Consider the following 27,404-nt stretch of genomic DNA (forward strand, 5'->3'; position numbering starts at 1 on the left):
CTTAGTAAGTCTGTTGTGGTGCTGGGGCTGTCGGTTCTTCTGGCTTTGGAAGGCATTCAGGAAGAGGGACGTGAGACATTCGTTTGTGTCCTGTCGGATGGAAGAACTTTTTCTGTCGGAAGGAAGGACTCGGAATGTCGGAAGGAAATTTTTTTCCAGTTGTCGGGAAATTTTTTTCCTGTCTGAAGGAAAAATTTTTCCAGTTGTCGGGAAAAAAGTTCTCAATTTTCGAAAATTTGAATGGTTTACGGACGAACAACAGGAAATTTTTTTCCAGTTGTCGGGAAATTTTTTTCCAGTTGTCGGGAAATTTTTTTCTTGTCGGAAGGAAGGACTCGGAATGCCAGAAGGATTTGACAAGACAATTTACCATCTAGAGCTACCTGAGCCATCTGAAGTCAAGCGTAAAAATAAATGGTTCATTTACTCTGCTTGTTTGAAGTTGTCAAAATACTCTGTTATTTTTTCCTTTAACAATGGCAAATCTTCTTTAAATGTAAGTATTGTACAACCTTTCATATCATAGTGTGTTTGAGGTAACGTATCTTGAACTATTTGTTTCACATCTTCATTCGGAGTCATTGAAATCGGTAAGTTTTCGCGATAGAACCAATTTCTGTCAGATTTGTAAATCTTAGCAAGGTCGTAAAAGCTTTTGTTGTTTCTTCTGACTAAATGCAACATAACCATATCTCTGTCTTCTTCATTTTCCATCTCTTCAGTGTAAATCATATACTTATAGTTCTTTTCCTTTCCTTTTGGTACCGAACGTGGTATTCTTTTCTGTATGTTTTTGTCTTTTGCTTCAAGCTTGTTTCTCTAGCTCTTCACGTTCTTGTCTATGAATTTCATCTAACATCATGAAAATATAACAAGCGTAACGAGGTGAAGCCCACATTGCAACAGCATTTACAAGAAGTCTATGTACATACCAACCTCTCAAACCATTTGGCAAATTTTGACGATTTTCGTACGGAATCTCGACCCGCGGTTTTCTACCGGTCGCAAACATATGAGGAAATTCTTCTAAAAGTTCTTTTGTCTGTTGGTTTTCAAACCAATGACGTGCTTGCTTTGTAGAACGAAGAGCATTCAAAATACTTTGCATTTGGTACATGTCATCTTTGACCGAACGAATGAGACGGAGTTGTTTGTTATACTGTATGTACTCGTATTCTTCATTTATAGCTTCATGAACGATAGCAGTTGTTGTGTTCTCTGTTGTTGACATATCTGTCTTTATATTCCGGATAAAAAAATAAAAAAAAATAAAACTAACTTTATTTTTTCTGTCTTAAGGAAACTCATGATTTTTGTGCTGAATTCAATAAAAATATATTTTAGGGTAGAAGGTTAGATCTAACCTGTTTTCTAACCTGTTTTTTTCACAAGCGTTTTACATGGTATATGTTGCGATGGTTCATGACTCTAAACAGTTTTGTAGCTTCTATTTCTTCTTTTAGTACATCGAATGTTTTAACAATGCCGAAAGTTTCTTTATATTTCTTCTTGACGTCAGATAGAAGGAAATCTTCTGCTGTTGGATAGTTTTTGTCAAGACTTCTTCGTAAATCAGACAAAAATATATTTTATGTTAGCATGTTAGATCTAACATGTTTTCTAACACGTTTTCTAACATGGTCTAAAACATACAAAACTCATGAAATTTCAAGACTTCTTCGTAAATGTTTTGTCAAGACTTCTTCGTAATGAGCGTAAATCAGACAAAAATATATTTTATGTTAGCATGTTAGATCTAACATGTTTTCTAACATGTTTTCTAACATGGTCTAAAACATACAAAACTCATGAAATTTCAAGACTTCTTCGTAAATGTTTTGTCAAGACTTCTTCGTAATGAGCGTAAATCAGACAAAAATATATTTTATGTTAGAATGTTAGATCTAACATGTTTTCTAACATGTTTTCTAACATGGTCTAAAACATACAAAACTCATGAAATTTCAAGACTTCTTCGTACATGTTTTGTCAAGACTTCTTCGTAATGAGCGTAAATCAGACAAAAATATATTTTATGTTAGAATGTTAGATCTAACATGTTTTCTAACATGTTTTCTAACATGGTCTAAAACATACAAAACTCATGAAATTTCAAGACTTCTTCGTACATGTTTTGTCAAGACTTCTTCGTAATGAGCGTAAATCAGACAAAAATATATTTTATGTTAGAATGTTAGATCTAACATGTTTCTAACATGTTTTTAACATGGTCTAAAACATACAAAACTCATGAAATTTCATACGGAATTCAGCAAAAATAATGTTTATGTTAGAATGTTAGATCTAACATGTTTTCTAACATGTTTTCTAACATAACTATTTACAAGCGTTTTACATGGTATATGTTGCGATGGTTCATGACTCTAAACAGTTTTGTAGCTTCTATTTCTTCTTTTAGTATGTCAAAAGTTTTAACGATACCGAAAGTTTCTTTATACTTCTTCTTGACGTCAGATAGAAGGAAATCTTCTGCTGTTGGATAGTTTTTGTTCAGAAATGCTAACATGTCCATTTTATCTTCTGCTGGTTTTTCTGCTTCTTTCTTTAAATCTGCATAGTCGTTTCGCATACGTTCTATCTCTTTGACGGAGTAGTTATATTTCCTCATTGCTGCTTTACATTTTGAACATTGCGGGTTCATTTTTGCGTTATATTCTGAAACCTTACCTGCTAAAACAACTAAGGCGTCAATGGTTTTCTTCATCTCGAACATAGCGGGTTTTATTTGTTCGTTCCATACCTTACCCCTACTATCTTTATCTCTTATTTCCCAAACACATTTTGCAACTAACGAAACAAAGTTGTCGTAGGTCTTAAACTCCCCGGATTTATATATGTCAGAGATGTTCTTATATACCATGTCGCAATCTTTGTCCATAACCTTATGGTTGCAATGAAAACCAAGGAATTCATAATTTACCTTTCGTATGAACTTCTTTATTTCTACTGAGTCAGTTGCTTTGACTTCTATTTCGTCAAATTCTGGAATAGTAAGCTTTTGTTGTTGGATTTCAGGAAGTTTAGGTAAATGGTCGATGAGGTCTTGCATTTCATAAAGATACTGTTCATTTGTTTCATTCTGTGCGGTACAGTCTAAATCTCCTTGGAGAAGTTCCTGCTTTATCTTCTGGATTTTTGTTTCGAAAGTATATGAAGAAGGAATGAAGTTTTTCATCTCTACTAACATAGATGTTGGATTCATAACTAACGAGTTTGGTGCTGTTGTTGCTAACATGTTCTTACAATAAAAATAAAAAATATTTTTTTAAAAAAACTAACTTTATTTTTTCTATCTTAAGGAAATTCATGAAAATTCATGAGTTTTAGACCATGTTAGAAAACGTGTTAGAAAACATGTTAGATCTAACATTCTAACATAAACATTATTTTTGCCGAATTCTGTATAAAACTCAAGAGTTTTGTGTGTTTTCTACGATGTTAGAAAAGTGGTTAGAAAACGTGTTAGATCTAACATTCTAACATAAAATATATTTTTGCTGTAAATTTCATGAAAATTCATGAGGTTAGAAAACGTGTTAGAAAACGTGTTAGATCTAACATTCTAACATAAACTTTATTTTTGGGTCCTTTACACTCATTACGAAGAAGTCTTGACAAAACATTTACGAAGAAGTCTTGACAAAACATTTACGAAGAAGTCATGACAAAACATTTACGAAGAAGTCATGAAAATTCATGAAAATTCAAGAGTTTTAGACCATGTTAGAAAACGTGTTAGAAAACATGTTAGATCTAACATTCTAACATAAACATTATTTTTGGTCCGGGAACAAAATGAACGAGGTCAGGATGTATGCAAATACCTTTGAATTCATTCATAACACCCTTTGTAAGCTCATAAAATGCTTGTTTTGAGGTCGAGCCACATTTGGCTCCACCGTATTCTTTCAACCAAAACTCAAGAATTTCCTGCATGAACTTTGTATAAAAAGCAACCCGCCGTTTTCCGCGGGTTGGTATATTCTTCACAAAATGCCTTAAAATACTCTTCCCAGGACTTATTTTCCAACAACCTTCTAAAGTCTTTCCTAAACTGCTGACACATCTTTGTTGCATTTATATAACCATCCTTGTCTCTACGTAAGACTTCAATACCGTTGTAAGTGCCTTTTGTGAATGTTTCGCCATTAGATTTGTTCGTGAACGTTTTTGCTTCGACTGTCATTTCAGTTCTTACAATAAAAATAAAAAATATTTTTTGGTGGGACGTCGGACATTCGTTTGTGGCTTAACCGTCGGACCACAAACGATAAAAATCTCTGCTACTAGCAGTACTGCTACTGACAGTAGCAGTACTTTTACTGACAGTAGCAGTACTTTTACTGACAGTAGCAGTACTTTTACTGACAGTAGCAGTACTTTTACTGACAGTAGCAGTACTTTATCGTCGAAAACCCTCTCAAATTTTCCTTTTTACTGCAACTAGCAGTACTTTTACTGACAGTAGCAGTACTTTTACTGACAGTAGCAGTACTTTTACTGACAGTAGCAGTACTTTTACTGACAGTAGCAGTACTTTTACTGACAGTAGCAGTACTGCTAGTAGCAGAGATTTTTATCGTCCAACTTTACAAATGTAAACTCCTATCGTTCTATTTTCTTCACTAGGGTCTAACACCAAAGTAACCTTACAAATGTAAACTTATATCGTTCTATTTTCTTCACTAGGTCTAACACCAAAGTAACTATGTACATGAAATTTCACTGCATAAAAGGAAAAAACCTGCGCGAATCGGGATTTGAACCGAGGTCTTCGACGTCTGTAGCGAGGTAGCCCATACCACTGAGCTATGAGCCGCTTGCATATTTTTAAGTAAAATATAGTATATTTGTCATACAGTGAAGGATGACCAAACTTAAAAAAAATAAAACTAAAATATATTTTTTTCTATCTTAAGGAAATTCATGAAAATTCAAGAGGGTAGAAAAGAGGTTAGAAAAGAGGTTAGATCTAACCTTCTACCCTAAAAGTATTTTTCAATACTTTTTCAGCACTTTTCCGTAGTTATATATTAAAGACAATTCGGGATGAAATTTCTTCATCTGATATAGTCCTACCGGCATTTGTAAAGATATAGTCTAACGGTTTTGTATCTGTTACATTTGTTCTTTGTTTTTCAACCTGAAGCATTTAATATATGTAAAAATATATTGTTTTAAAAAATGTTTTAAAATGGTATGCCATATAGCTTCTTGAATTTGTTAAGACGTATTTGAACGCGTTTTCCATCTGTATCTCTAGTGTTTACATAAGCATAGCCCGCCTTAGTAAAACATACTTGTAATTTCCTATAGTTTACGCCGGTATAAAAGTAGAAAGAGTCTTGTTCTTCGCTATAGTAGTAAAACTCAAACGTATGCTCGCCATAGTCTGTAATTTCAATTGCTTCATCTTCTAGTTCGTCGACAAATTCGAATACAATATCTCGAAATTTGCCTATGTTCTTATTGTTTTCAGAACAAGTGACCCAACGCAAGTTTTCAAGTCTATTGTCGTTTCTTATATGGTTTATATGGTCTACAAAAGGTAAATTGTTAGGGTTCGGTATAAAATGAGTTGCAATGACAACATGTTTAAAATAGTTTTTTCCACTCATCTTCATATTAGCATATCCGTTATTTTGCTCCCATTCGCTTAAAACTCTTTTTGTCTTTTTGTTTCTGACTTCAAAAGGCTCAGAACAGTGAATTTCATATTTCTCATCTAACAAACAAGTTTCCCAACGGTCTGTTCCAACAAACTCAGCGTACATTTCAAATAAAATAAAAAAAATATTTTTTTTAAAATATGTTGTTTTAAATGGTATGCCATTTCATATTTCATCGTCTAACAAACAAGTTTCCCAACGGTCTTTTCCAACAAACTCAGCGTACAGTTCAAATAAAAATAAAAAAATGTTTTTCTCTTTACTTTACGTAACCACCTGCTACCAAAAGTCTTTGACGCCAACCCATACCAGCCAATGAAGGTTGACTTGGTTTAGTTTGGAAACTAAACTTTGGTTTTGGTTTATCTTCAGTTTTTGGTTTTTCTTCTTCTATCGGTTTTTCGTCACTTTTCGGTTCATTTGACTTTACCTCACTTGCTTGAACAGTTGTGTCGTCAACATCTTCATAAATATCATATGCCATCTGTTTTTGTTTTCCTTTCAACTTTTTGTGTTTGTTGTAAAGTTTAGAATATTTCGACTCTAAGTCAATGAGATGTTCTATAATGAACTGTTGGTCAGTGAAGTAAACTTTTCCATCTGTTGTCTCGAAAGCTCCTTCAGACTTCAATATTTTATTTGTGAGAGTCTGTTTCTTTTTTGAGATACTAGCCGTTCCATTTCTATGAAAAGTGACTTTGTAGTTAGGGTTTGTATTTCCAGACCTGGCACTTTCTATTATTGAATTTTTCTCTTCATCTGTAAGTTCTTTGACAGGTTTTGACAATGGTTCTGAACTTTTTGTTTGTGGTGTCAAATCTACCGTTTCAACTTCTTCGGTCATTTCATCTCAGTAAAAATTTTAGTTTGGTTTGTTTTCAACTGGTTGTTTAGGTTTTTTAAGTCGGTCTAAAACTTCTTGAGGTATAGGAAGAACTTGACAAACACGTGGTTGTGTAACTGCTGGAAGCCGACAAATCCATCTTGAGCCCATTTGTCTCAATGCTGTATTGTTCATTTCATCTCAGTAAAAAAATTTACATTCCCCACGTTTGAGGCGGTTGCGGTTGGTTGTTGTTTACCCACTGTTGTGCATGGTTATATCCTCTGTTAAAGAATCTTTCACCTTGGTCCATGTAGTGCCCTGCTTGGTTATAGTAGTCATTTGCTTTGTTATAGTAGTTTCCTGCTTGTCTTCCTACATTGTCCATCCATCCTTGAACTTTTCCTCTTGTTTCAGGATTTGGAATAAGATTTGCTGCATCTCGTGCTACCTCCCAACCTTTCTGTACAGTTTGTATAATAGGTTGTGCTTTCTCTTTCAGTATACCTAATGTACTCAAAATCTTCCTTCCAATTCCAAATGCACCTCTGGCTAGTGTTCCCACTGCGGGCAAAAATCTAGATGCGACTCCTGCTATTGCGCCAAATAAACCCATTTCTTATGGGTTAAAAATGACGAATTCAAACAAGGACCCCTATGTTTCTAAAGCGACAAAGAAAGCACTCATGATAAAAATCTTTAGTTCAACACCAAATGCTTGGTTTATGGATATCTTGGAAAACATTCCGAGGTATAGAGAAGATGGACCACCATACTGGTTAATATTTGTTGGTCAAAACACAAGATACTGTGAAGCCATACCATTACAGTCCAAAAATATTTTAGATGTGAAAACTGCTTTGACAATATTCGTTGACAAATACCATCCAACAAAACTGACATCTGACTGTGAAAGTTCTTTCAAATCAGACGATATTAAAAACTATCTGCGTTCAAAAAATGTAAACCAATATTTCATTGTCGACCAAAACCATTCTGCTCTTGGTGTCATTGACAGTTGTATAAAAATCTTAAGAGACTTAAACCAACCACAAGGTGGTGAAGCAAATGAAATGTCATATGACGACAAGTATAGACACTTCTCCATGGCAAAGATGAGACAAGTTTTAAATATTTACAATAGCCGTAAACAAAAAGGTTTGGGAAACCACTCCCCCGAAGAAATGAAAAACAACCCTGACTTAGAGAAAGACTATATATTTAATAGTTTAGTCAAAAGAGACAAACAAGAAAGAATGCCAGGCTTCAAACTTAAGAAAGGTGACAAAGTAAAAATAGAAATACCTAAACGCGACCCATATGAAAATACTATTGACTATGACAACAATGGGAACTCGACAGGTACTCACATTCGTGTTCGTAAAAATAGAAGAAAGTATACAAGAGAATATTATGAAGTTTTAGGCAAACATGGCAAAATGTACAGACTGCAAGCAGAAGATAAAACTACTATTGTCAGACCTCGTTTCAAACTTGTCAAAGTTCAAGGTGGTATACTTTCAAAGACAGTTCCTAACAAATATAAGACAACTCCAGACGAATATGCTAAAGAAGTTGAAAATGACGACTAAGCAATTCTATACCATGCGTAAACTGTCATGTAAGGTGGCATGTAGTCTTTACTTTGTCCGGTTGTTTGCGTATATCCTGAAACGAAATGTGTATGGTTTCCTTCTCCCTGAGTGTCACTCCAGTAACAATTTATAGCAAACTTAACGTCGTCTTTAACATCATATCCTTTACCTTTTGTCATTCCTGACCAATCCCAATATCTATGCTTATGCCAACCTGCTTGAGATGTACTTAAATCTATGTAGTGACTGTGTGCAGGTAAATTTTCACCTGAAATCGTTTTACTTCCACCTGTTTCCTTTGAAGAGTTTGCACAATACAAAAACCTGTCGACTATTTGTTCCCATGCACCAACACCAAACATTACTTGAGGACCTCTTGCTTCCATAGATGTATAAATAGAACCTACTGGGTTCATTAAATCAAACATATGAGATATTATAGGATTGTCTCTTTTGAACTTAAAATATAGTGCAACTATTTCAGGTTTCTTCTGGTTTGTGTTAGAATATTTTTTATAATATAATCTTATGTTTTCAGGGTAGGTAAAGTCTTGACTATAATATTTATTTCTGTCATCTTCATAATAGTATACTATTCTCGTTTTTTCTATTGCATTATATCTTTTATATCTATAAAAATCTAAATATAATGTTAGCTTTTGTTCATCTACATGTGGTGTTCTAACGTCATCTCCATAGTCATAATAATATGGTGCTGGAGCTGGGTCAGGCAATGTCATATCTGCCATTTCATAAACTCTTAAATATTTCTTTTGTTCGTCTCCATAGAAGTTTAAGTAGCAGTTGTTGTCTAATGGAACTTTAACTTGTGTACCATCGTTCTTTTTATAGCTTACATACATTTCATTGTTATTTTTCGGAATGAGTTTACACCGTGTACCATTTTTTAAGGACTGTACAAACTGCCATCTAAAATATTTATTTTCTTCATTGACAGAAAAGTCACCAACAATAGTTTCAATATTTTTTGTTCCAACTAAACTTTGGTATATTTCATTGACATATGTTTTATCTGCTTTATTTTCAAGGCTAACGTTTAAGTCTGTTATTTCAGAAGATGTATGTGTATGTCCAACGGCACTTTTCCTGTTTAAGGTTTCTTGTAAGTTTGTAATATTTGCAATGGTATGTGTATGTCCAACGTCACTTTTCCTGTTTAAGGTTTCTTGTAAGTTTGTAATATTTGCAATGGTATGTGTATGTCCAACGTCACTTTTCCTGTTTAAGGTTTCTTGTAAGTTTGTAATATTTGCAATGGTATGTGTATGTCCAACGTCACTTTTCCTGTTTAAGGTTTCTTGTAAGTTTGTAATATTTGCAATGGTATGTGTATGAGTCTTTTTAGAATATTCTTTGTCAGCTCTTGTCACTTCACTTGACATTTTATTGTCAACATATGTTTTGTCCGCTAGTTCAGGATGAGTATGTTCTTTTGTTGCATATGTTGCATCTGCTCTGTCATGTTCTTCTTGAACTTTTTCAATGACATATTCTTTGTCAGCTTTGTTGTCAACATCCGTTTTCAAAAGAAGTTCATTTATAGGTTTCTCGTTTAAAGTTCCTTTTGTTGGATTTATACAAACAGTATGGTTCTTATTGTCTTGAAATAGAAACTCATCTGTCATTGGGTTTATCGTCAGTTTTAAGTTTCCTTCTTTCAATGACTCAGATATCTTAGAATAGTTTGAAAAGTTTGTTGTGTTCTTATTTAGAGCTTGCAAAATGAGTTGTCGGTTGTGTTGTATTTCTCTCATAGACGCTGTTTCTTTCGACATTTTTATTCTAGATAAAATATGCTTTCAATAGAAAAAGAAAATTCAAGAGTTGCTACAACTAAACCATTAGATGAACTTTTTACTAATGTCGGTCAAAAGTTTGAGACAGAGACCGTAAAGCATGAAGGCTATCGTTTTGACTACCCATTAAGATGGCTAAGAGACCATCTGTCACAAAAAGCTATTGGCTTTCGTAGAATGAAGTTCATTTCAGAAGCCATACATGGGTTCCCATTTACGGTCGCTTTTGAAGTTCGATACTATAACAAAGAAAAACGTACGTATGAGAAATTTGAACAGGGAAAAACTTTTACAAGTGAATTTGCTTGTAAACTTAGAAAACAACTCTTCAAGCTTTTCAAGAAAAAATAAACGATATCTATCTCGAATATGCAAAACAGTACAACATTGACGAAGGAGAGTACCATCTCGATATTGTTTATGACAGGAAAAATGCAACTGTTAAAATCAATAGAATAGAAGACCTTGGAGAAGACGTTTATATTTCTACAAAATATAACAACTTGGCATGGTATAGATTTTTGAGGATGTTAAATCAGCCTGCAGAATATCCAGTACACCCGAACTTTTATGAAGTCGAAAACCCTAATGGAACATATGAAAATGTTTTCGACCAAGATGCTATTATCGTTCATGCTTCATTTTCTGGTGCACAAAACTCTTTTTTATGCTTGGCAAATGACTTTTACGAAAAAACCTACAAAGCTATATGAACCACCGAGTGGAAGTATTTCAGACTTTCAAGTATGGTTTACTACAGATGGAAGAAAGAGAATAATTCCATTATACCACGCGTTTTACTTAGAACTTAGTTTCATATACAACTACTATCGAACGGTAAAAATATGATTTTAATACGGTTGAGGTGTTGGATTTGGTTGCCAACTAGACTGTGGTGCAGGTTCAGGCTGTTGTATAACAGGAGCTTGTTCTTCTGGTTCAGGGTCTTTAGGTATAATACCAACGAACTGACCTACTCTTTTACCAATATTTTTGACTCCGTTCCATACTCCTCTTCCGACAGATTTTATTCCATTCCATATACCTCTTCCAACATTTCGAAAGAAGTTTCCAATACTACTGAAGAAACCCATTTACTATATGTAAAAATCTAATGTCCACCTAGTCTCTTACGTTTCCTGTTGAGTTCCATAGCATTCTTTAACTGGAGCTCATACATTCTATTTCTCCTCTGGTAGAAAACATACTCTGGGTCAACTCCTGTGTTCGCGTCATCTGCATAGAGTTGTTTATATCCCACTTCAGGGTTTGTATAAAACTCTTTCCATCTCATATTTGCATACCATGGTGGCAAACCTAACGCAGCGTCATTTGACATGGCAGTTTGCATTTGTACATCTGTTGGCACTTGACCATAGTTTGCCATCGCAGTTTGTATTCTAACTTCATTTGGAATATTCTCTGGGTTTGGTTGTCCAGGTTGCTGTGCATTCGCTAAGTTCTGTGCGTCCATTTAATATTAGATAAAAATATCTCTTACGAGTACATATACTGAACATTTGCAGGCATTGGTTCATCTTCATATTCTCTATATCTTTCTGCCACGTCAAATAATAAATGACACAATGGAAAAAACCTAAAACAAGTAGTCCTATTTCAAACCACATTTACTTACTAGTAAAATTTCTTTGTTATGACACTTTCTCCAGTTTATAGGACCTCTCTCATATTCTATCTTATCGTATCTAAACTCATAGTCATGTATGTCCTCTAACCATCTCATGACACTTTCCAAACCACTTTTATCGGATGTAAAGTAAAAGCAGATGGTTATGTAAAACGTCTAAAGTTTCTAAAGAGTCTCTCAAAGTCCAGTCTACTTGGTATTGAAAATCCCATGTGTTATAGAACGGCGGGTCCACTATAAAGAAAACATTTTCCTTGTCTTTATATTTTTCATACAACTCTGTCCAATGACATCTCACAAACTCTATACCCTCAATATATTTTTCTATGTCCTCTTTGAAACATTTGTATAGTTAAGATATAAAACTTTTGACATAAGTGTTTCAATGTCATGAACTCTTATAGCACCACTATATAATAGTCTAGCAGATATACTATCCCAGTCTATATATTCTGCTTTTTTCAAAACCTCTCTCACAATATTTTTCTTATCTAATGGTTACGTTCCATCTTACCTATAGGTATCTTTTCTTTTAACTCTTTCAATATATTGTTTGTGTCTGGAATATGTTTGAGACGGTTCATATAGTTGTCGAAGTCATTGCATATAATCTTTGAGTCTGGGAATATTATATGGCACAAATGGGATATATAGAAACTTCCACCGAACAAATCTACAAATGTTAGACCATTCGGTAGTTTCTTAAGTTCTCTCAATATAATATCTTTACATTTACCCTTATTTCCAAAGAACGGTAACGGTGGTTTTGTAAAATTCATTTATATATAATAATAAAAATGTTTTTACCTGAAAAGTGACAGAAAAGTGACAAAACATGAAAACATATATAATTTGTGAAAAGCGACACATTATATAATGTTTTCGACCCAGAAGACTAACAATTTTCCGAATAAAAACTTCATTTATACTAAACATCTTCAGGGCTAGAAGGCACGAAGTGCCTGGAAGCCCCACTACCTTTTTTTTTTTTTTTTTTTTTTTTTTTTTTTTTTTTTTGATAATATCATCTGAGTAGATGTGTGTTTCCTCATTGATTACAAATCTACTTTATCACTGAGAGATGGAATTTCCTTAACGTACAATATAAAAAAGTGCAAGAAGAAATATGAGTGAATTCTTTTCAGTAAATTCTACGACCGCAAGTGATGAAACAGATCCAATGAGACTTGAATTAGATCGCGTGAAAGCTAAAGCTGCACAAGAGCATGCAAAAATTAAAGCATTAAAGAAGCAAGTTTCCGATTTAACATTAAAAAATCAGCTTTTAGAAGAAGAAAATAAATTATTACAAGCAACTAGAGTTGTTCCGCCTCAAAAGCCACAAGAAACTGTTAAAATGATTCCTCAAACAAAAGTTACCGAAGTTTTACTTGGTTTCGATCAACTGATTGAACAAAATAGTAAGGAAATTAACAAGCTCATGAATGATAGAGATCGATTATCTTCAGTATGTTTTAATTCTATATCATTAATTTCTTCTCAAGAAATTATTATCAAAAAATTTAAATCTGCAACACAAAAACTACTTAGATTTGTTAACCATTATGGAGAAACCTATGAATCAATTGTGCGTGACTTCAGATCCCTTGGAATTGATGTTTCTTCAGACTTAAATTCAATAAATCGTACCTATCAAGTTAATACAATCATTAATAATGTCTCTCTCGATAATAAAAAGAAGGTTGATTCTAGTGAGATTCAACAAATCTTGCAATTACTTCCAAAAACAAATATGAATGATGCTTCTCTTAAAACTGTAACTCAATATCTATATCAGCAGATTGATGCCGAAAAAGAATATAAAAACACTATAGAGGAATTAAGTAATCAAAAGAAGCAAGTAGAGGTCGATTACAATACATTATTAGCAAAACTTTGCACAAACCAAACAAAAAAGGTGAACTTAAAGCATGCAATGGAACAGATAGATATCTACAATCAGAGAAGTAAACAAGCTTCAAATCTTGAAAATCTTGTTTCAAATTTAGTCGATACATTTGCTTCATTCGGGGACAGATTTGACAATGATCCTGACATTCAACGCTGCTTAAGTCGGATTCGATTTTGGCTTCAGGGTTCACCAGCAGAAATTAACATAGTTCAAGAAATAGATTTCCTACTTGGAATGTGTTTAACAGAAAAGAAAGTCCAAAAGGTTTCGAATACACACGCGTACAATGACGATTCCTCTTGTTCATTCAAAGATCACAGGTATAAAAAGTGTTGCTATGAAAGGAATATGATTCGTCAGGTGAAGGAGTTAAAGGAATCAGTTATTGATATGAAAGACAGACTTGAAGATGTTAACCGAAGAAAATGCAGACGTTATTAATCTTCAATTTCAGTTATATTCGCTTTGTTTTTGATATTTGTAAATTTTATTGTTATTATTTTGATCAATCAAAAGCCGAGACTTTTTATTTTGTTTAATAATTTATGCGTCGATTAATACAATTTCATTCAATTTTTCTGAGAATTCGGATTTTTTGTTGGATCATCAGAAGTGAATAACGAGTCAGGAATTCTTTTCTAACAAATAGTCATAGAATAGTGTACAGACGATAATTACTGTAACAAATACCAGAAAATTCATTCCTAAATGAATTGAAATTCGGAAAACGATTCGAAATCACGTAATTTATTGATAACATAAGTATATATACTCTAATGAGCAACTTTTGTATGGTGTTATTATAATTAATGTCAAAATTGAGGTAAAAAAAAATCAAATGACAATCAAATCCATTGTCTTTCCTACTCAATCTGGGATTGACGAGTGGAATAACATCGAAAAGCCACCAATTGTGGAAGACGTTGAGATATCATCACCAGCGTCAACTTTCATCCACTACACGAATATGTCATATTTCCACCACGCATTATTCGCAAAAACCCATTTAACTGCATCAAGAGAAATCAATACAATTCAGTTATTTGATGATTGCATTAAAGCAGCCGATCATTTCATCTACGACCTTTATGCACGCAGATCTATTACAAAAGCACTCCTTCCTTCAGTCGATAGATCAGAAGTAATTCCAGATAATGAAACACCGCAACAAGCAGAAGAGCGTCAAGCAAGACAAGCAGCAGTTCGTAAAGCAACTGAACCTTTATTCACCGAACTTTACATTTTGTTAAATGACTGCAAAACTTTTGCTTCGGATACTGTCAGCCACTTAATCAGACTCTTCTCTGATAATGGCGTCTGGTCTAATGGCCAATACAGTGCCAATCTGATCCACGCAATCTGCAGATTGTTCTATCGTCTTGCAACACTCGATGAAATGCATCTTATCAAGCCATCTCTTGCAAACGACTTTTCCAACCTCATGAGCTACGCATTTTCCGGAAAAGGAAATCAAAATCAGAACGAATACATCCAATTAAAGCAATGGATTTCTGCTGAAAACTCAATCGAAAACGAGCTCCTTGACGGCACTAAGGAGATCCCAGAGGCACTCAGATCCAAGGTTTTTCACATTGTTATGCCAGTTTTGATTGATTTCATCGAGAAGAAGAAATATGTCGTTCCAGAAGATTTATACGCATATCTTCGTACTTCCCTCTTCATGATCAGATTTTTCACTCCAGATCAGAAATCAGATTCAAATGTCAAAGATTTCTTATTGAACCAGGCTATGGCTCACCCAGTTATTCCTCTTACAATCGAAATCGCCTCGACATTTACAGATCTTGTTCGTAAATCAAACGCTTTCCCGAATTTGAAGCCAACGAAAGCAAACTACAACTACGACCAGCTTCAAAGCGAGCTTCATAACTTCCTTATTACTTTCCCTGCCCACATTACCCTTGCTAACCAAGGAGATCTCGATGTTTCCCAAATTTACGACGAAATCTTACACTGCATCCAGCTGATTGGCCGCACAAAGAATGCAGTCCGCGAACTCCTTATCCAAAAGCTCCTCTATCCTCCGGACAACCCAACAATCAAATCTCCATTCGAAAGATCTGTTCGTATTGGCTTCTCCAACGCCGACCTCAAGACTGTTCTCCACATCATTTCCCTCTGGAGATCAGCCCACGACCTTCTTCGTGACCACTTTGCCACAATTACAAGATTGGTCACTCTCCACATCAACAGAACCGTCCAGAACTTCATCAAGAACGAGCTTGAGAAGATTCTCATTCGTTGCAAGAAGATGAAGGACCAAGTTGAAGCAATTATCAGCCCACTTCGAGAATTAACAGGAGATTGGATGAGAGGTGAAGAGAGAACTGGTCAGTCCAACATAAAGAACTTCAAGGACCATACAATTCTCGATAAATTGGCTCCAACTCCACCAGCAACGATCGAATTCATCAGAATTCAAGTTTCCCACATGATCAACGAAGGAAATGAGTTGCTCAGACCAGTAAAGCCAAAGGATAGAGGCCTTGGCAGCGACGATATCGCAGCAATTAACAATTTCTTGAACGCATCAGAGAATTTCGAGTCAATTCTCTTGTTCGATGAAGTTCTTATCGATGTTGGTGACCAATCCGACCTTTACTTCAGAGAAGTTCAACTCGATATCAACAACGTCACAGCTTTCCCAATCAGAGCTTCTCTTCCATTCGTTCTTTGCGAATACGCCCTTTCCGCACGTAAATCTTACGGAACAGAGAAGGACCAGCACGGAAAAGTCGTTCCAGAAAATGCCGAGTTAATCTTCTATCCACTGGCCATCTACGATGATGCCGCCAACAGAGCGCGCACGAAACTTGCTTCCAAGATGCTTATGGATGAAATTATGGGAGAAGCAACAATTTGCCTTTCGACATTAACAACGTTGATCTCCGATTTCACCTTCAATGCCTTCAGAAGCTACGCCACGATGAAATACATCCCAGACAATATCCAGGAAGGACTCAAGAAAACAGTCGATCCAGATCAGTGGCCGCAAAACAGATCTTACCGTCTTATTACTATGATTCAGCAGAACTCCTACTACTTGCACGGACAGAATCTCGATTTACGCTCTTTGATTACAAAAGTTGTCGATGGCTACATGTGCGATTCCGTCGAATCGACTGTTGGATTATTCGATAAATACGGTATAGCCTCTGGTATAGCAGTTACTAAGACTTTGGACATTCTCAATGATACAAGAAGATTATTATGCGAGGCAGGATTGACGTTAATGCCTTTCGAGCTCATGGTTAAGTCCGCTCTCGGCATTTCAGTACCATCTAGCTTCCACACGAGATTAATGGAAGGTCTCAAAGAAGATATTTGCCACAACATCGCATATAAATGCTACATGAGATCGAATCCAACGAGATTCTTCCCAGATAACCCAGGCGTTCCAGGTTCAGCTTCATTCGGTAAAGGTAATCTCGGTAAAATCCTCAGAGATGCACTTTTGCCAACATTCTCTGTCATTACTAACGAGCACTTCTCTGTTATCATCAGGCTCTTGGACTCTGGTACAATTGCTCAGCTCCTTAAAGACATCCAAGCAGATTTCAGCAAAAAGATTGAAAGATTCGTCGAACTTTACAACAAACAAGCTCCGAAATTACAGAGATTCAAGGATGAACCGATGAATACCCCAAGCACATTAGTTTTCGACAGATTCGAAGGTGCATATCGTTTCTTCGCCGAAGATACAGAGATTGAGAAGCTTTTCAAGGCCATGAAAGCTCTCGGCAACATCATGTCCATTGCCTCGATGTTGGATATCTCAATTGCAGTCAAGAAATTGACAAAAATGCACATTGCTGGCTTCTTGAGAGGATCATCCATCGATGGCAAGGAGTACAATGACGAAATCTTCAATTTCCTTCCTGAAGGATCTGTTGCATCTGATGCGATCAAGAGATTGGACGAAAGAGTCACCGGAAAAGACGTCCATCCTCCTTTCATATCAGCATTGATCCGTCAGATCTACGACACATCTGAGAAAACAGGAATCTTCGATGAAAGAGCCATAAATTACTTGATGTTCGAAACATTGACAGGTTTCGCCAGAGCCTGGTCTGTCCTTGAGTTTGTCTTCTGTATCAACTGCGTCGACAACAAGATGGGATCATCTCTGAGCCCACTCCAGGTCTACGGCGAAGGCGTGATGTTCATTGCCGGTGCAATCATCGCGATCATCGAGCAGGAGAACATCCACTTCGCAACAGACATCGGAAGGAGAATCATGAGAGTGAAAGGACTCGATTTCGCTTCTGCAAACAACGACAGACTCGCCAGATTTTGCTCTTTGTACGAGTTAGAGTCGAGTTCTCTTCACTGGGCAATATCTGTTATCTCTCCAATAGCTAAACAGATGAAGCTCGCTGACCAGTACGAAGACAAATAAACTAAACATAAGGAATCCTATTGCGATTTTTTTTATTATCAAAAAACCACTTTTTTTAAAGTGAAATCAAATCTATCTTATCTTTTGTATGAAATAGTAGTAGATTTCTAATTAAGGGTGCTTTTTTTCAAATTTTTCAGAGAGAAACAAATTTGAATGTTTATTAAAAGGTTATCCCACGAAGATCGAAACGACAGATTTCAAAATAAATAAGATAAACAGAATCAGTAGGCCCCAAATATGAATGATATGATCTTAGTTTGAAAAGTTACTTAAAGAATAAAAAGATTTGTGAATTACGTTTTAATTTCAATAATTTTTATCAATTAATTATCATGTTATGATTTATATATCAAATTTAATTTCAAATATAAGTAAATATCAATATTCATTATATGTATTTCAAATTTAAGTATAATTGGAGCTTTTGAATAAAACCATAATATTCCCAGCTTACATGATTATAGTTTATTATGTAATATCCGGTTTATCAGGTAAATAATAGATTTGAATTGTTACTTTTGAGGATTTGACTGAAAATAGTATAATGAAAATGGATCACTACAGAATTATTTTATATTCAATAAACCATTTTGCGTAAATGGTGGTTCTTATCATCTATCAAATTTCGTAAGAAGTCTCTTAAAAATCTTGGAGTTCTTCAAGAAACGATCTTGTTCAAGATACATGTCGAGATACTTTAATAAAAATAATCATAAATCGAAGCAAAACATCACGTTTGTTAATAATTTCAAGTAATATATAAAATTCAAGATTACAATGTCTACTGAATGCTAACAAAAACGAACAAAATCTCATCTCTCGACTAGAATATTAATATGATGCAGTTTTTTGTTTAGATCTAATATAAAAATGAATAAAAACTTTACGTTTACACTTTTCATTCAAGTATTTTACTAATACAGATCATGCTTTATCAATGCTAAGTACTATTCTTTTTAGAATAAAGGATAATAAGAAAGATATTTGTGATTTAAAATAATTTTTTAAAATTCACCTTTAACTCATCACTCTGTGAGATGTAAAAAGCATTCGCATTACTCATTCTGCTTAATTGATCAACTCCAAATTCCAAAAAAATTTCAAAAATTCAAAAATGAAAATCAAAAATCTGATTTTTCTCTTCAAAAAATCAATTTTGAAAAAAATTTGGAAAATCAAAGTATTGTATAATTAATCAAATCATCAAATGAAATCGTTTTTACTCATAAAAAACATCTGATTTTTGATTTTGATATCATTTTTGATAAAAACTCATTCTATAGTTGATGCAATGCCATGATTGCTGTTGGAAATATTATTTCCATAACAAAATTCTTATTTTAAGATAGTAAAATAATAAAGTTTTTATTTCAACAACAACAATTAAATAGATGAATGGAAACGCACTATATTCGCATAAATGTAGTAACTATCGTCTATATTTGAGTTACGACTATTCCAATCAAAATGTATAAAATTAAAATCAGAAATATCAAACAATTATATTCGGTACTGTGCACTCATTATAGAGGTCATCGTAATTTATAAGTAATTTATATCTAAAAGCCGACTTTTTTTTCTTATTGCAATAATTTTCTCAAATTTTAGTAACTTTTTCTATATTCAGGTTATTTGAATATATATCATAAGCGACGTAAGAACTCAAAATTACGAGGAATTCTGTCGTTGCATTTTCGAGATGCAAAATTTCGATTTTTAATATGGGGTTTTGGCAGGCGCAATCTTGATGTCATCTCCATATAGGAGTACAGTTGCAATATAATTAAAATTAACGAAGTTGATTTTAAATTGCATAATGCTGGAGAATAACTGACAATACAACTAAGAATACTCTACAAGATAGTTGCTAATTGTAGTAATAAATTAGACTCCACCAATCATTTCTTTCATCTCTGCCATAACGAGCAGAAAAGAAGCGATCAGCAACCCTAGGAAAAAAGAAGAAGGGTGTCACTTTTCGTGGGATTACCTTTGTTTATTAACAATTCCCGTTCTTAGTATAGTATCTTTATTATAAAATTAAAGAATAAATTTCAAATAATTTAGAATTCCATAAATACGTTATAGATTTCCAAGTAAACTCATAGAAGAATTACTGTACATATACTGATAAAATATTCGCAATTTATTTGGAAATCCAATGAGTTGATTCTTTGTACATTTTTTTTCCAAATTAAAAACTTCATTCACAGTTCCTAAAATCGCAAAATATTACTCTTGAGTATACTTTATCAAAATATTATTAGAATGTCACTTTTTCGATGGAACCTTCAAATTTGTGATTATTCAAAATATAAACAGAAAAACTTAATAAAACAATCTAGGATCTTTTAGACTTTGAAATATACGTTCTGAGATTATTCAATACTTGCATTGTTTTCAAAGAGCCACCTCAAAAATTGAATTGCTTATAGTTTAAAGATGCTAACATTTGAAAATTCTTCAAGTATTTTGTCATACTTCTGTAATTGATTGAATCATTCTTAATTTTTGATCGTTCGATATTCGAATTAAGGGTGCACACGAGAGGATCATGTAAACTTCAGAATTTAGAACCTTATTTTTAGGCATTATCTTGGCTACCTATTTAGGCTCGAAAAGCAAAAAATATCAAAAAATACAACTTGAGTCCATTATGACCCTTTCATGGAGGTAGTTTTTCTCCGCTAGTATTTTCCCTTTGAATCTCTTTACAATTCGAAATCAAATTCAAAACTCAGTAGAAGAAAGGAAGAATCGACTTACTACGGTTGTAATACGAATAAATACATATATTTAATTATTTTTATTTACATAATAATTGTTTGAAGCTCATATTCCATCAAATTTTTAAATAAAAACATTAAAATGTTGAAAATGTTCATATATTTTAATAGGGTTTTTGGCACTTTATTGAGGAATTACTACATACATAGTCGAACTGAACTTGATATTTTGAAATTTAAATTATTTATCAAAATTAAAATTTAACTTGAAATTTATAATTATTTAGTCATATTTTGCATAATTCTAAGTAGATTTTGTAAAAAATCAAGAAAGAAAAATTTTAACGTGCATTATTTTTTCTTTTTTATAATAATACATATTATTATATAATTAACATATTCATAATGTTTCACCCTTTCAAAAATATAATTCTCCTCCTCTCAAATAAACGTACATACGGGTGGCCTCTTTTTTCAAAAAATTAAAATTTGAAATTTTGGGCTCAAATATTAGAGATTTTTTTCAACCTTCAACGATATATGTTGTCTATATCAGACCTCCTTTCTTTTTGATACTTAACATTGTTCCTAAATCTTAGCCGTTAAGGCTGTTCTGAAAATATTTTTTTTTCGAAAAAATTCGAAAAAAATTCTTAAAATTCAAAAATCCCTTAATTCCTGAGGATTTTGGAAAAAAGTTTTTACATGAACATGTGTATATTATATGAAGTATATTGATAAGGTAAAAATCAAATTTTATTGCATATTCATCGAGAAAATAAACTAACGAATCCCTCAAAATTGAGAGGGTAATCCTCCTCCTCTCAAATAAACGTACATACAGGTGCACCCTTAAAATCCAGCATTTCTTATGGCTAACTGGTATCAAGATGAAAAATAAGAACTTTGCTAACTTGTGTGCTGCTAGGGTTACGTTAGGATAAATTTCATTTGTAACAAAATCAATTATTTCAAATCAAAAAATCAGATTATTTCAAAGATAAGGGAAAAAACTTAAATGAGACCCTTGACCAATGAATTTCAAAACAAATTTACTCATAATTTCTTTTTTTTTATTTCTTCTTCAATTCACAAAATTTTCTTACACTAAAACTCTTTTTTCTAAAGAAAAATTATTAATCTAAAAATCATTAAATATACAAAATCGGAATCAAAATTTTCCCTAAATATCAAATTTTTACTGCAACTTCATTTTAAAAAAAATTAAATAAATCAAAATGATAATATTATTTGGCGTTGTTTTATTTTCTACTTTCGGAAAGTAAATGTACTAATAATTTTCAATATCGAGAAGACAGTAATGATGAAATTCTTATTGGATGCTATGGATCAAGTGGTGATATTGTTATCCCTAAAACTGTCAAAGAGATAACTAATGATGATGGTTTTTGGTTTGCATTTTATTGTTGTAATGATCTCACATCAGTTAGTTTTGAAGAAAACAGTAGACTTGTTTATATTGGTGATATGAGCTTTGCCTCTTCTGCCATTGAATCAGCAGATCTCAGTAATTGTAATAATCTCACATATCTCTCTGGAAGTTTGTTTCTTTCTTGTAAAAAATTAGAAATAGTTAAACTTCCTAAAAATATAGGGTGTCCAAAGGTGCGTTTAGCACAGCGCTCTATATGAGACTATTAAAGGAGATATATGCTGATTATAAATATATAATAAAAAATATGAATATATGTATATGATGAGTATGTTGTATTTTGGCGCCATGCCGGGATATAAAATGAATTTTGAGACAAGAGGCGGTTTCGCGGGAAATTTTGGCGGGATTTTTTTCATTTTTTTAATGAATCATAAAGAAAACATCCTCGCTCTTGCAAAAAAATGCAAAGACTGTAAAAAAATCTACGAGACATTGGTAAAATGCTTCGGTATGGATGCTCCTAGCTATTCCACTGTAACGTATCATGTTAGGATGTATCACTTCATGAACAAAAAGGCGCCCATCATAAAAATTGACAAAAAATCGCCGGATCAAAGAAAAATCAAAGCAATTCTTCAAGCGCTAGATGAAGACCCAAGAGCATCACTCAGAAGGATAGAGGAGATGACAAAGATACCACGTACAACAGTCAGTTATTATCTGCACAATTATTTGAACTACAAACTAGCGTATACACGTTGGGTTCCGCACAATCTTAATTCAGTTCGAAAAAAATCTAGAGTCCAATCTTCGAAAGAGCTCCTCTCTATATTGGGTGCGTATCAATCCAAGAAGTTTCGCTTTTTAGTAACAGGGGACGATTCTTGGTTTCAATATGCAACAGAAGCCAAAATCATGTGGATCCCGAAGGATGAAAATCCGCAAACATTCCCGAAGAAAAAAATTGACACACCAATGATGATGTTGTCGGTTTTTTGGGGCGTGAATGGCATCATCGCAATTGATATTCTTCAAAAACCTAATACGATGAATGCTCAGTATCTAATTGACAATGTTCTTACTCAAATTATCAATTCTGATGAGTTTGAGAAATCCAAACAACAAAAACAAAAGTTTGCAATTCATTTTGATAATTCAAGAGTTCACAAAAGTCATAAGGTAATGAATTACTTGGTGGAAAACAATGTCAAAGTTGTTCCAAACCCAATTTATTCACCTGATATGAAACAATAAGAATTACCGAAAAAGTGACAAAACATCAAAAACAGGGAGGGGGTCTCAATTTTTATTACTTATATTATTTTACAATATTTATATAAATACTCTTTATAATATATTTTACTATAAAATTATACCTCAAATTCAAATATTTAAAATATTATTTACATAATTATCTCAAAATTATATTTTTATATATTATTTTTCATATGTATAAATCATATAATCTATATCTATGCAAATCTCATCTAAATTTTTTTGAAACAAACCGCTACCATTTTATAATGGTCCATCTTAAATTCATCATAAATTCTGGTACATGTTAGTACCAGAGTCTTCAAATCTCAAACACTCTGGTACCAACATGTACCAGACGCGAGTTTCAATGCCTCGTACGATTTTCTATTAAGATCTTCTTGAATGAGAAGGTCTTCATAGAAACTCGTACGAGGGCTTCTCTTTTAAATACTCTGGTACCTGCTGGTATCGGAGTCGACTTTACAGCCCTTTCCCCAATTTTGAAGCTGGGGAAAGTTTTCAAGCAATGAAAGGGAAGCTCTCGCTATGAGGTGAAATCTAGAATTTTTACCTCATAGCGAGTAATCCTTTGTTAATTGCTTGAAAACTTTCTTCAAATTATCAAAATTTCGAGGAAAGTTTCCTTGCTTCAAAGTAGAGATGGAGCCCTTTGAGCCACTGCATATAGGTCAGTGACTCAAAATAATCCATCTCTACTAGAAATCGCCAAAATTTGGGTCGCAATCTTTGAAATGCGACGCAAGTTTGGGCAATTTCGCGAGGGACTTGCTCCATTTGGTGCATAGATTCACACTCTATGCACCAGATGGAACAATTCTTTCGCTGACAGCGGGAAACTTTGTCTGAATAGTTTAACATTCAGACAAAGTTTCCCGCTGTCAGAGAGGGAATGGAAGGGTAAGAGGTATATATTCATAATGTATACCTCTTACTCTTCCATTCCTCAAGAAAGTTCAAAAACTTGGGTGCAATCAGAACTGATTGCACCCAAGTTTTTTGAACTTTATATAAGGAATTGTTGGCTATGATGTACTGATTCATGATCAGTACATCATAGCCAACAATTCCTTCGCAAACAGTGGGAAACTTTGTCTGAATAGTTTAACATTCAGACAAAGTTTCCCGCTGTCAGGGAGGGAATTAGAGGGTGGGAGATATATAGATAGACTATAAATCTCTCACCCTTTAATTCCCTCAAGAAAGTTCAAAAACTTGGGTGCAATCAGTTCTGATTGCACCAATTTTTTGAATTTTGTATAAGGAATTGTTGGCTATGATGTGGATAGCCGCTGCCAGACCAAATGAATTAACCGTTGTGAATAACGTTTCTGAATCTTTATTTAAAAAGATAAAATATCACGATTTTGGCTGCGTTAAAAATCAAAGAATTGATGTTTTTGTCAAAAATCTTTTAGAAGAAGTTGCACCCAATTACTTTTATCGTATTAAAAACGATTTACTTCAAACAGGTTTTATTCCTTCAATTAGAATTCGCGAGCCTCGATTGACAGATTATAAAACAAAATTGAAAAGAGAAGTTCAATCACGTTTATACCAAGTATTAAATTTTGTTCAGAATCAAGAAGCCAATTTGAATCCATTAAGATTTTTATTGGAAAATGCTGAAGAAAAACTTTCTCAAATAAATGAGAAGATACAAAATTCAATTACATATTTAAGATCGTTTGAAATTCCAAATGAATTGTTAGATACGTATATGTTAGAAATTAATGAATTTTGTTATAATTCTCCAGATTATATTTTAGAACATTTCGAAGAATTTTTAGAGGATTTCAAAGAAAAGAATAATTTAATAGACTAAAAAATTTATTATTTTTATTTATTGTGAATTTTAAATTGTCACTTTTTAAGTGTTACTCCCTATTGAAAGTGTCACTTTTTGGGTGTCACTTTTTCGGAAATTCTTATATACTCATTCAAGAGTTCACAAAAGTCATAAGGTAATGAATTACTTGGTGGAAAACAATGTCAAAGTTGTTCCAAACCCAATTTATTCACCTGATATTGCACCCTCTGACTTTTATTTATTCGGCACGCTAAAAAAGAGAGCTGAAGGACGCGAATTCGCGAGTCCAGATGATCTTGAAAATTTTGTAAGAGAGCAATTTGAGCAATTTTCTCATGATGATTTAAAGCGTGTCTTTCAAGCCTGGATCGATCGCTGCGAACGCGTGATTGAATCCAATGGTGATTATATTTAAATAAACTTTATATATATGTAACTTGTTTATTTCTATTCGCAGTATTCAGGTTTGTGCTAAACACACCTTTGGACACCCTATATTACAAGTATAGGAGATGGGTGCTTTTCTGATTGTGCATTAAAATCAATAAATTTACCAGAATGTTTAACATATATTGGAGATGGCGCATTTTATGGTTGCACATTAACAAACACCACTTTTCCAAAAAATTTAACATATATTGGAAATGGAACATTTGGTGGTTGTAAATTAACAAATATTACATTTCCAGAGAATATGACATATGTTGGAGACAAAGCATTTTATAGAAGTTCAATCCAAAGTATCACATTCCCAGGAAATTTAACATATATTGGAGATTATGCATTTAGTGAATGTCATTTAACAAATATCACAATATTTGGAATTGATCTATATATTAGTAATTATTCATTTTATGAATCCGGTCTAATTAATGTGACTCTTCTCGGAAGTGTTTCATATATTGGAGATAAAGCATTTTATAAAACGATAAATCTAACAACTATCACTATTCCAGGAAGTTTAACATATATTGGGAAACTTGCATTTTATGAATGCACAAACTTAACATATGCGGCAATCACAGGTAGTTTCACATATATTGGAAATTCGGCATTTTATCTCTGCCTTTCATTAAAAAGTATCACAATTCCAGGAAGTTTAACATATATTGGAGAAGCGGCATTTGGTGGTTGCATATCATTAACAAGTGCCAAAATTACATGTAATCTAGCATATATTGGACAATATGCATTTAGTAGTTGCATATCATTAACAAGTCTCACAATTTCAGGAAGTTTACAATATATTGGAAGAGAAGCATTTACTGGTTGCACATCATTAACGAGTTTCACAATTCCAGGTAATAAATATGATATTGGAGATTATGTAATGGAAGGTACCGAAAACATAACAAATATTACATTTCTAAACTGTCCAGATGATAAAAGTTCTATTAATGTTTTTATATGCTATATTAATCATCCTATAAATATTTCCATTCCTAGAAGATTTGTGACGTATGTCTATTGTATGGTTAAACGCAAAAGTCATTTATATGTAACAAGTCGAACAATTTTATCAAATACAACTAAATATTTGTTTGGTGAAAATTCAACATATGTTCATTATGATAACAAAAAAGGAATTTATGATAAAACAACAATTGAAGTTCTTGAATACATCTCTATTGAAAACAGCACCATTCCTCTCTTGATGCCTGAAACAGTAAATGACTTTATATATTATAAATCTCATCCTATCCATCTGTCACTTGCCATTATCAGTCTTAACTCACAATCAGTTTCATGAATAAAACATTTTTACATATTCGTATTATATATTTGTGATTAATCACACCTTCTAAACTTCTATTCCTCTCGAATATAAAGATTGTAAACAAGTCAAAATTCAAGAAAAAATTATTGTGAAATCTGAATCTTTGCGAGAAATTAAATTTGTATTGATAATATAGAGTGCTTTCTAAGTTAACATCTGATCCTTCAAAAAATAATGATAACTCGTGTTCAAGAGAATCAATACTATCAGGGAATTTAATATTACTTATATTACTAGATATTGTTAAATTATGAGGAAATTTCCCATTTAATTCTAGAGGTTTATCATTTAAAATTAAAAATTCCTTGGTAATGAAATTCAAGATATTGCATGAGCCAAAAGCACTGAATTCTACATTTTGGAATAAAGAGTGAATAGTTAAATAGTTAATTTTACTTCCATAAAAGATGTGTCTATTTAAATATGGAGTTGAAACTCCGTCAATAAAAGTTACATTATTTAATGATGGAATAAATGAATTTTTCACCTGAACTTCAATGTTTTCAATATTA

General features: G+C 33.1%; 12 protein-coding genes and 3 pseudogenes across 15 annotated transcripts, besides 4 other annotated features; 4 read left to right on the forward strand and 11 right to left on the reverse strand.

Annotated features, from left to right (window-relative positions):
• Positions 1–9,472: part of a mobile genetic element that runs on past the window's edge.
• On the reverse strand, positions 2–373 carry TVAGG3_0577150 (uncharacterized protein; the record flags this gene model as incomplete). Its single annotated transcript, XM_001582112.1, has 1 exon — positions 2–373. One exon carries the CDS (start codon positions 371–373, stop codon positions 2–4), a length of 372 nt encoding a protein of 123 aa, XP_001582162.1.
• On the reverse strand, positions 427–1,231 carry TVAGG3_0577160 (annotated as a pseudogene). The gene has a single exon. A coding segment is annotated over exon 1 (805 nt).
• Positions 1,386–1,589, reverse strand: TVAGG3_0577170 (organellar and viral DNA polymerase type B; the record flags this gene model as incomplete). Its single annotated transcript, XM_051239054.1, has 1 exon — positions 1,386–1,589. A coding segment is annotated over one exon (204 nt), but the record flags the coding sequence as incomplete, so codon positions are not given.
• On the reverse strand, positions 2,342–3,256 carry TVAGG3_0577180 (organellar and viral DNA polymerase type B; the record flags this gene model as incomplete). The annotated part of the gene is made up of 1 exon (XM_001582110.1): positions 2,342–3,256. The coding sequence occupies one exon, from the start codon at positions 3,254–3,256 to the stop codon at positions 2,342–2,344; it is 915 nt and encodes a 304-aa protein (XP_001582160.1).
• On the reverse strand, positions 5,211–5,795 carry TVAGG3_0577190 (HNH endonuclease family; the record flags this gene model as incomplete). The annotated part of the gene is made up of 1 exon (XM_051239055.1): positions 5,211–5,795. The coding sequence occupies one exon, from the start codon at positions 5,793–5,795 to the stop codon at positions 5,211–5,213; it is 585 nt and encodes a 194-aa protein (XP_051096879.1).
• Positions 5,950–6,534, reverse strand: TVAGG3_0577200 (phage tail repeat-like family; the record flags this gene model as incomplete). The annotated part of the gene is made up of 1 exon (XM_051239056.1): positions 5,950–6,534. The coding sequence occupies one exon, from the start codon at positions 6,532–6,534 to the stop codon at positions 5,950–5,952; it is 585 nt and encodes a 194-aa protein (XP_051096880.1).
• Positions 6,553–6,708, reverse strand: TVAGG3_0577210 (uncharacterized protein; the record flags this gene model as incomplete). Its single annotated transcript, XM_051239057.1, has 1 exon — positions 6,553–6,708. The coding sequence occupies one exon, from the start codon at positions 6,706–6,708 to the stop codon at positions 6,553–6,555; it is 156 nt and encodes a 51-aa protein (XP_051096881.1).
• TVAGG3_0577220 (uncharacterized protein) lies at positions 6,728–7,129 on the reverse strand (the record flags this gene model as incomplete). Its single annotated transcript, XM_051239058.1, has 1 exon — positions 6,728–7,129. One exon carries the CDS (start codon positions 7,127–7,129, stop codon positions 6,728–6,730), a length of 402 nt encoding a protein of 133 aa, XP_051096882.1.
• A 1,304-nt stretch (positions 9,473–10,776) lies between the features above and the next one.
• On the reverse strand, positions 10,777–11,019 carry TVAGG3_0577230 (serine threonine-protein phosphatase family; the record flags this gene model as incomplete). Its single annotated transcript, XM_001582108.1, has 1 exon — positions 10,777–11,019. The coding sequence occupies one exon, from the start codon at positions 11,017–11,019 to the stop codon at positions 10,777–10,779; it is 243 nt and encodes an 80-aa protein (XP_001582158.1).
• A 17-nt stretch (positions 11,020–11,036) lies between these two features.
• TVAGG3_0577240 (uncharacterized protein) lies at positions 11,037–11,312 on the reverse strand (the record flags this gene model as incomplete). The annotated part of the gene is made up of 1 exon (XM_001582107.2): positions 11,037–11,312. One exon carries the CDS (start codon positions 11,310–11,312, stop codon positions 11,037–11,039), a length of 276 nt encoding a protein of 91 aa, XP_001582157.2.
• Positions 11,313–11,768: 456 nt separating this feature from the next.
• TVAGG3_0577250 lies at positions 11,769–12,352 on the reverse strand (annotated as a pseudogene). The gene has a single exon. A coding segment is annotated over exon 1 (584 nt).
• A 253-nt stretch (positions 12,353–12,605) lies between these two features.
• Positions 12,606–13,950, forward strand: TVAGG3_0577260 (uncharacterized protein; the record flags this gene model as incomplete). Its single annotated transcript, XM_001582106.1, has 1 exon — positions 12,700–13,926. One exon carries the CDS (start codon positions 12,700–12,702, stop codon positions 13,924–13,926), a length of 1,227 nt encoding a protein of 408 aa, XP_001582156.1.
• A 360-nt stretch (positions 13,951–14,310) lies between these two features.
• TVAGG3_0577270 (cytoplasmic FMR1-interacting protein-related family) lies at positions 14,311–17,931 on the forward strand (the record flags this gene model as incomplete). The annotated part of the gene is made up of 1 exon (XM_001582105.2): positions 14,324–17,905. The coding sequence occupies one exon, from the start codon at positions 14,324–14,326 to the stop codon at positions 17,903–17,905; it is 3,582 nt and encodes a 1,193-aa protein (XP_001582155.1).
• A 2,512-nt stretch (positions 17,932–20,443) lies between these two features.
• Positions 20,444–21,486: a mobile genetic element.
• A 760-nt stretch (positions 21,487–22,246) lies between these two features.
• Positions 22,247–25,610: a mobile genetic element.
• On the forward strand, positions 22,343–25,530 carry TVAGG3_0577300 (annotated as a pseudogene). Its single transcript has one exon. A coding segment is annotated over exon 1 (3,188 nt).
• Positions 23,275–25,243: a mobile genetic element.
• Positions 25,611–25,809: 199 nt separating the features above from the next.
• TVAGG3_0577340 (BspA type Leucine rich repeat region (6 copies) family) lies at positions 25,810–26,865 on the forward strand (the record flags this gene model as incomplete). Its single annotated transcript, XM_001582104.1, has 1 exon — positions 25,810–26,865. The coding sequence occupies one exon, from the start codon at positions 25,810–25,812 to the stop codon at positions 26,863–26,865; it is 1,056 nt and encodes a 351-aa protein (XP_001582154.1).
• Between the last annotated feature and the right edge of the window lie 539 nt (positions 26,866–27,404).

Source organism: Trichomonas vaginalis, chromosome II (assembly GCF_026262505.1).
Source record: "Trichomonas vaginalis G3 chromosome II, whole genome shotgun sequence".
Lineage (NCBI taxonomy): Eukaryota > Parabasalia > Trichomonadida > Trichomonadidae > Trichomonas > Trichomonas vaginalis.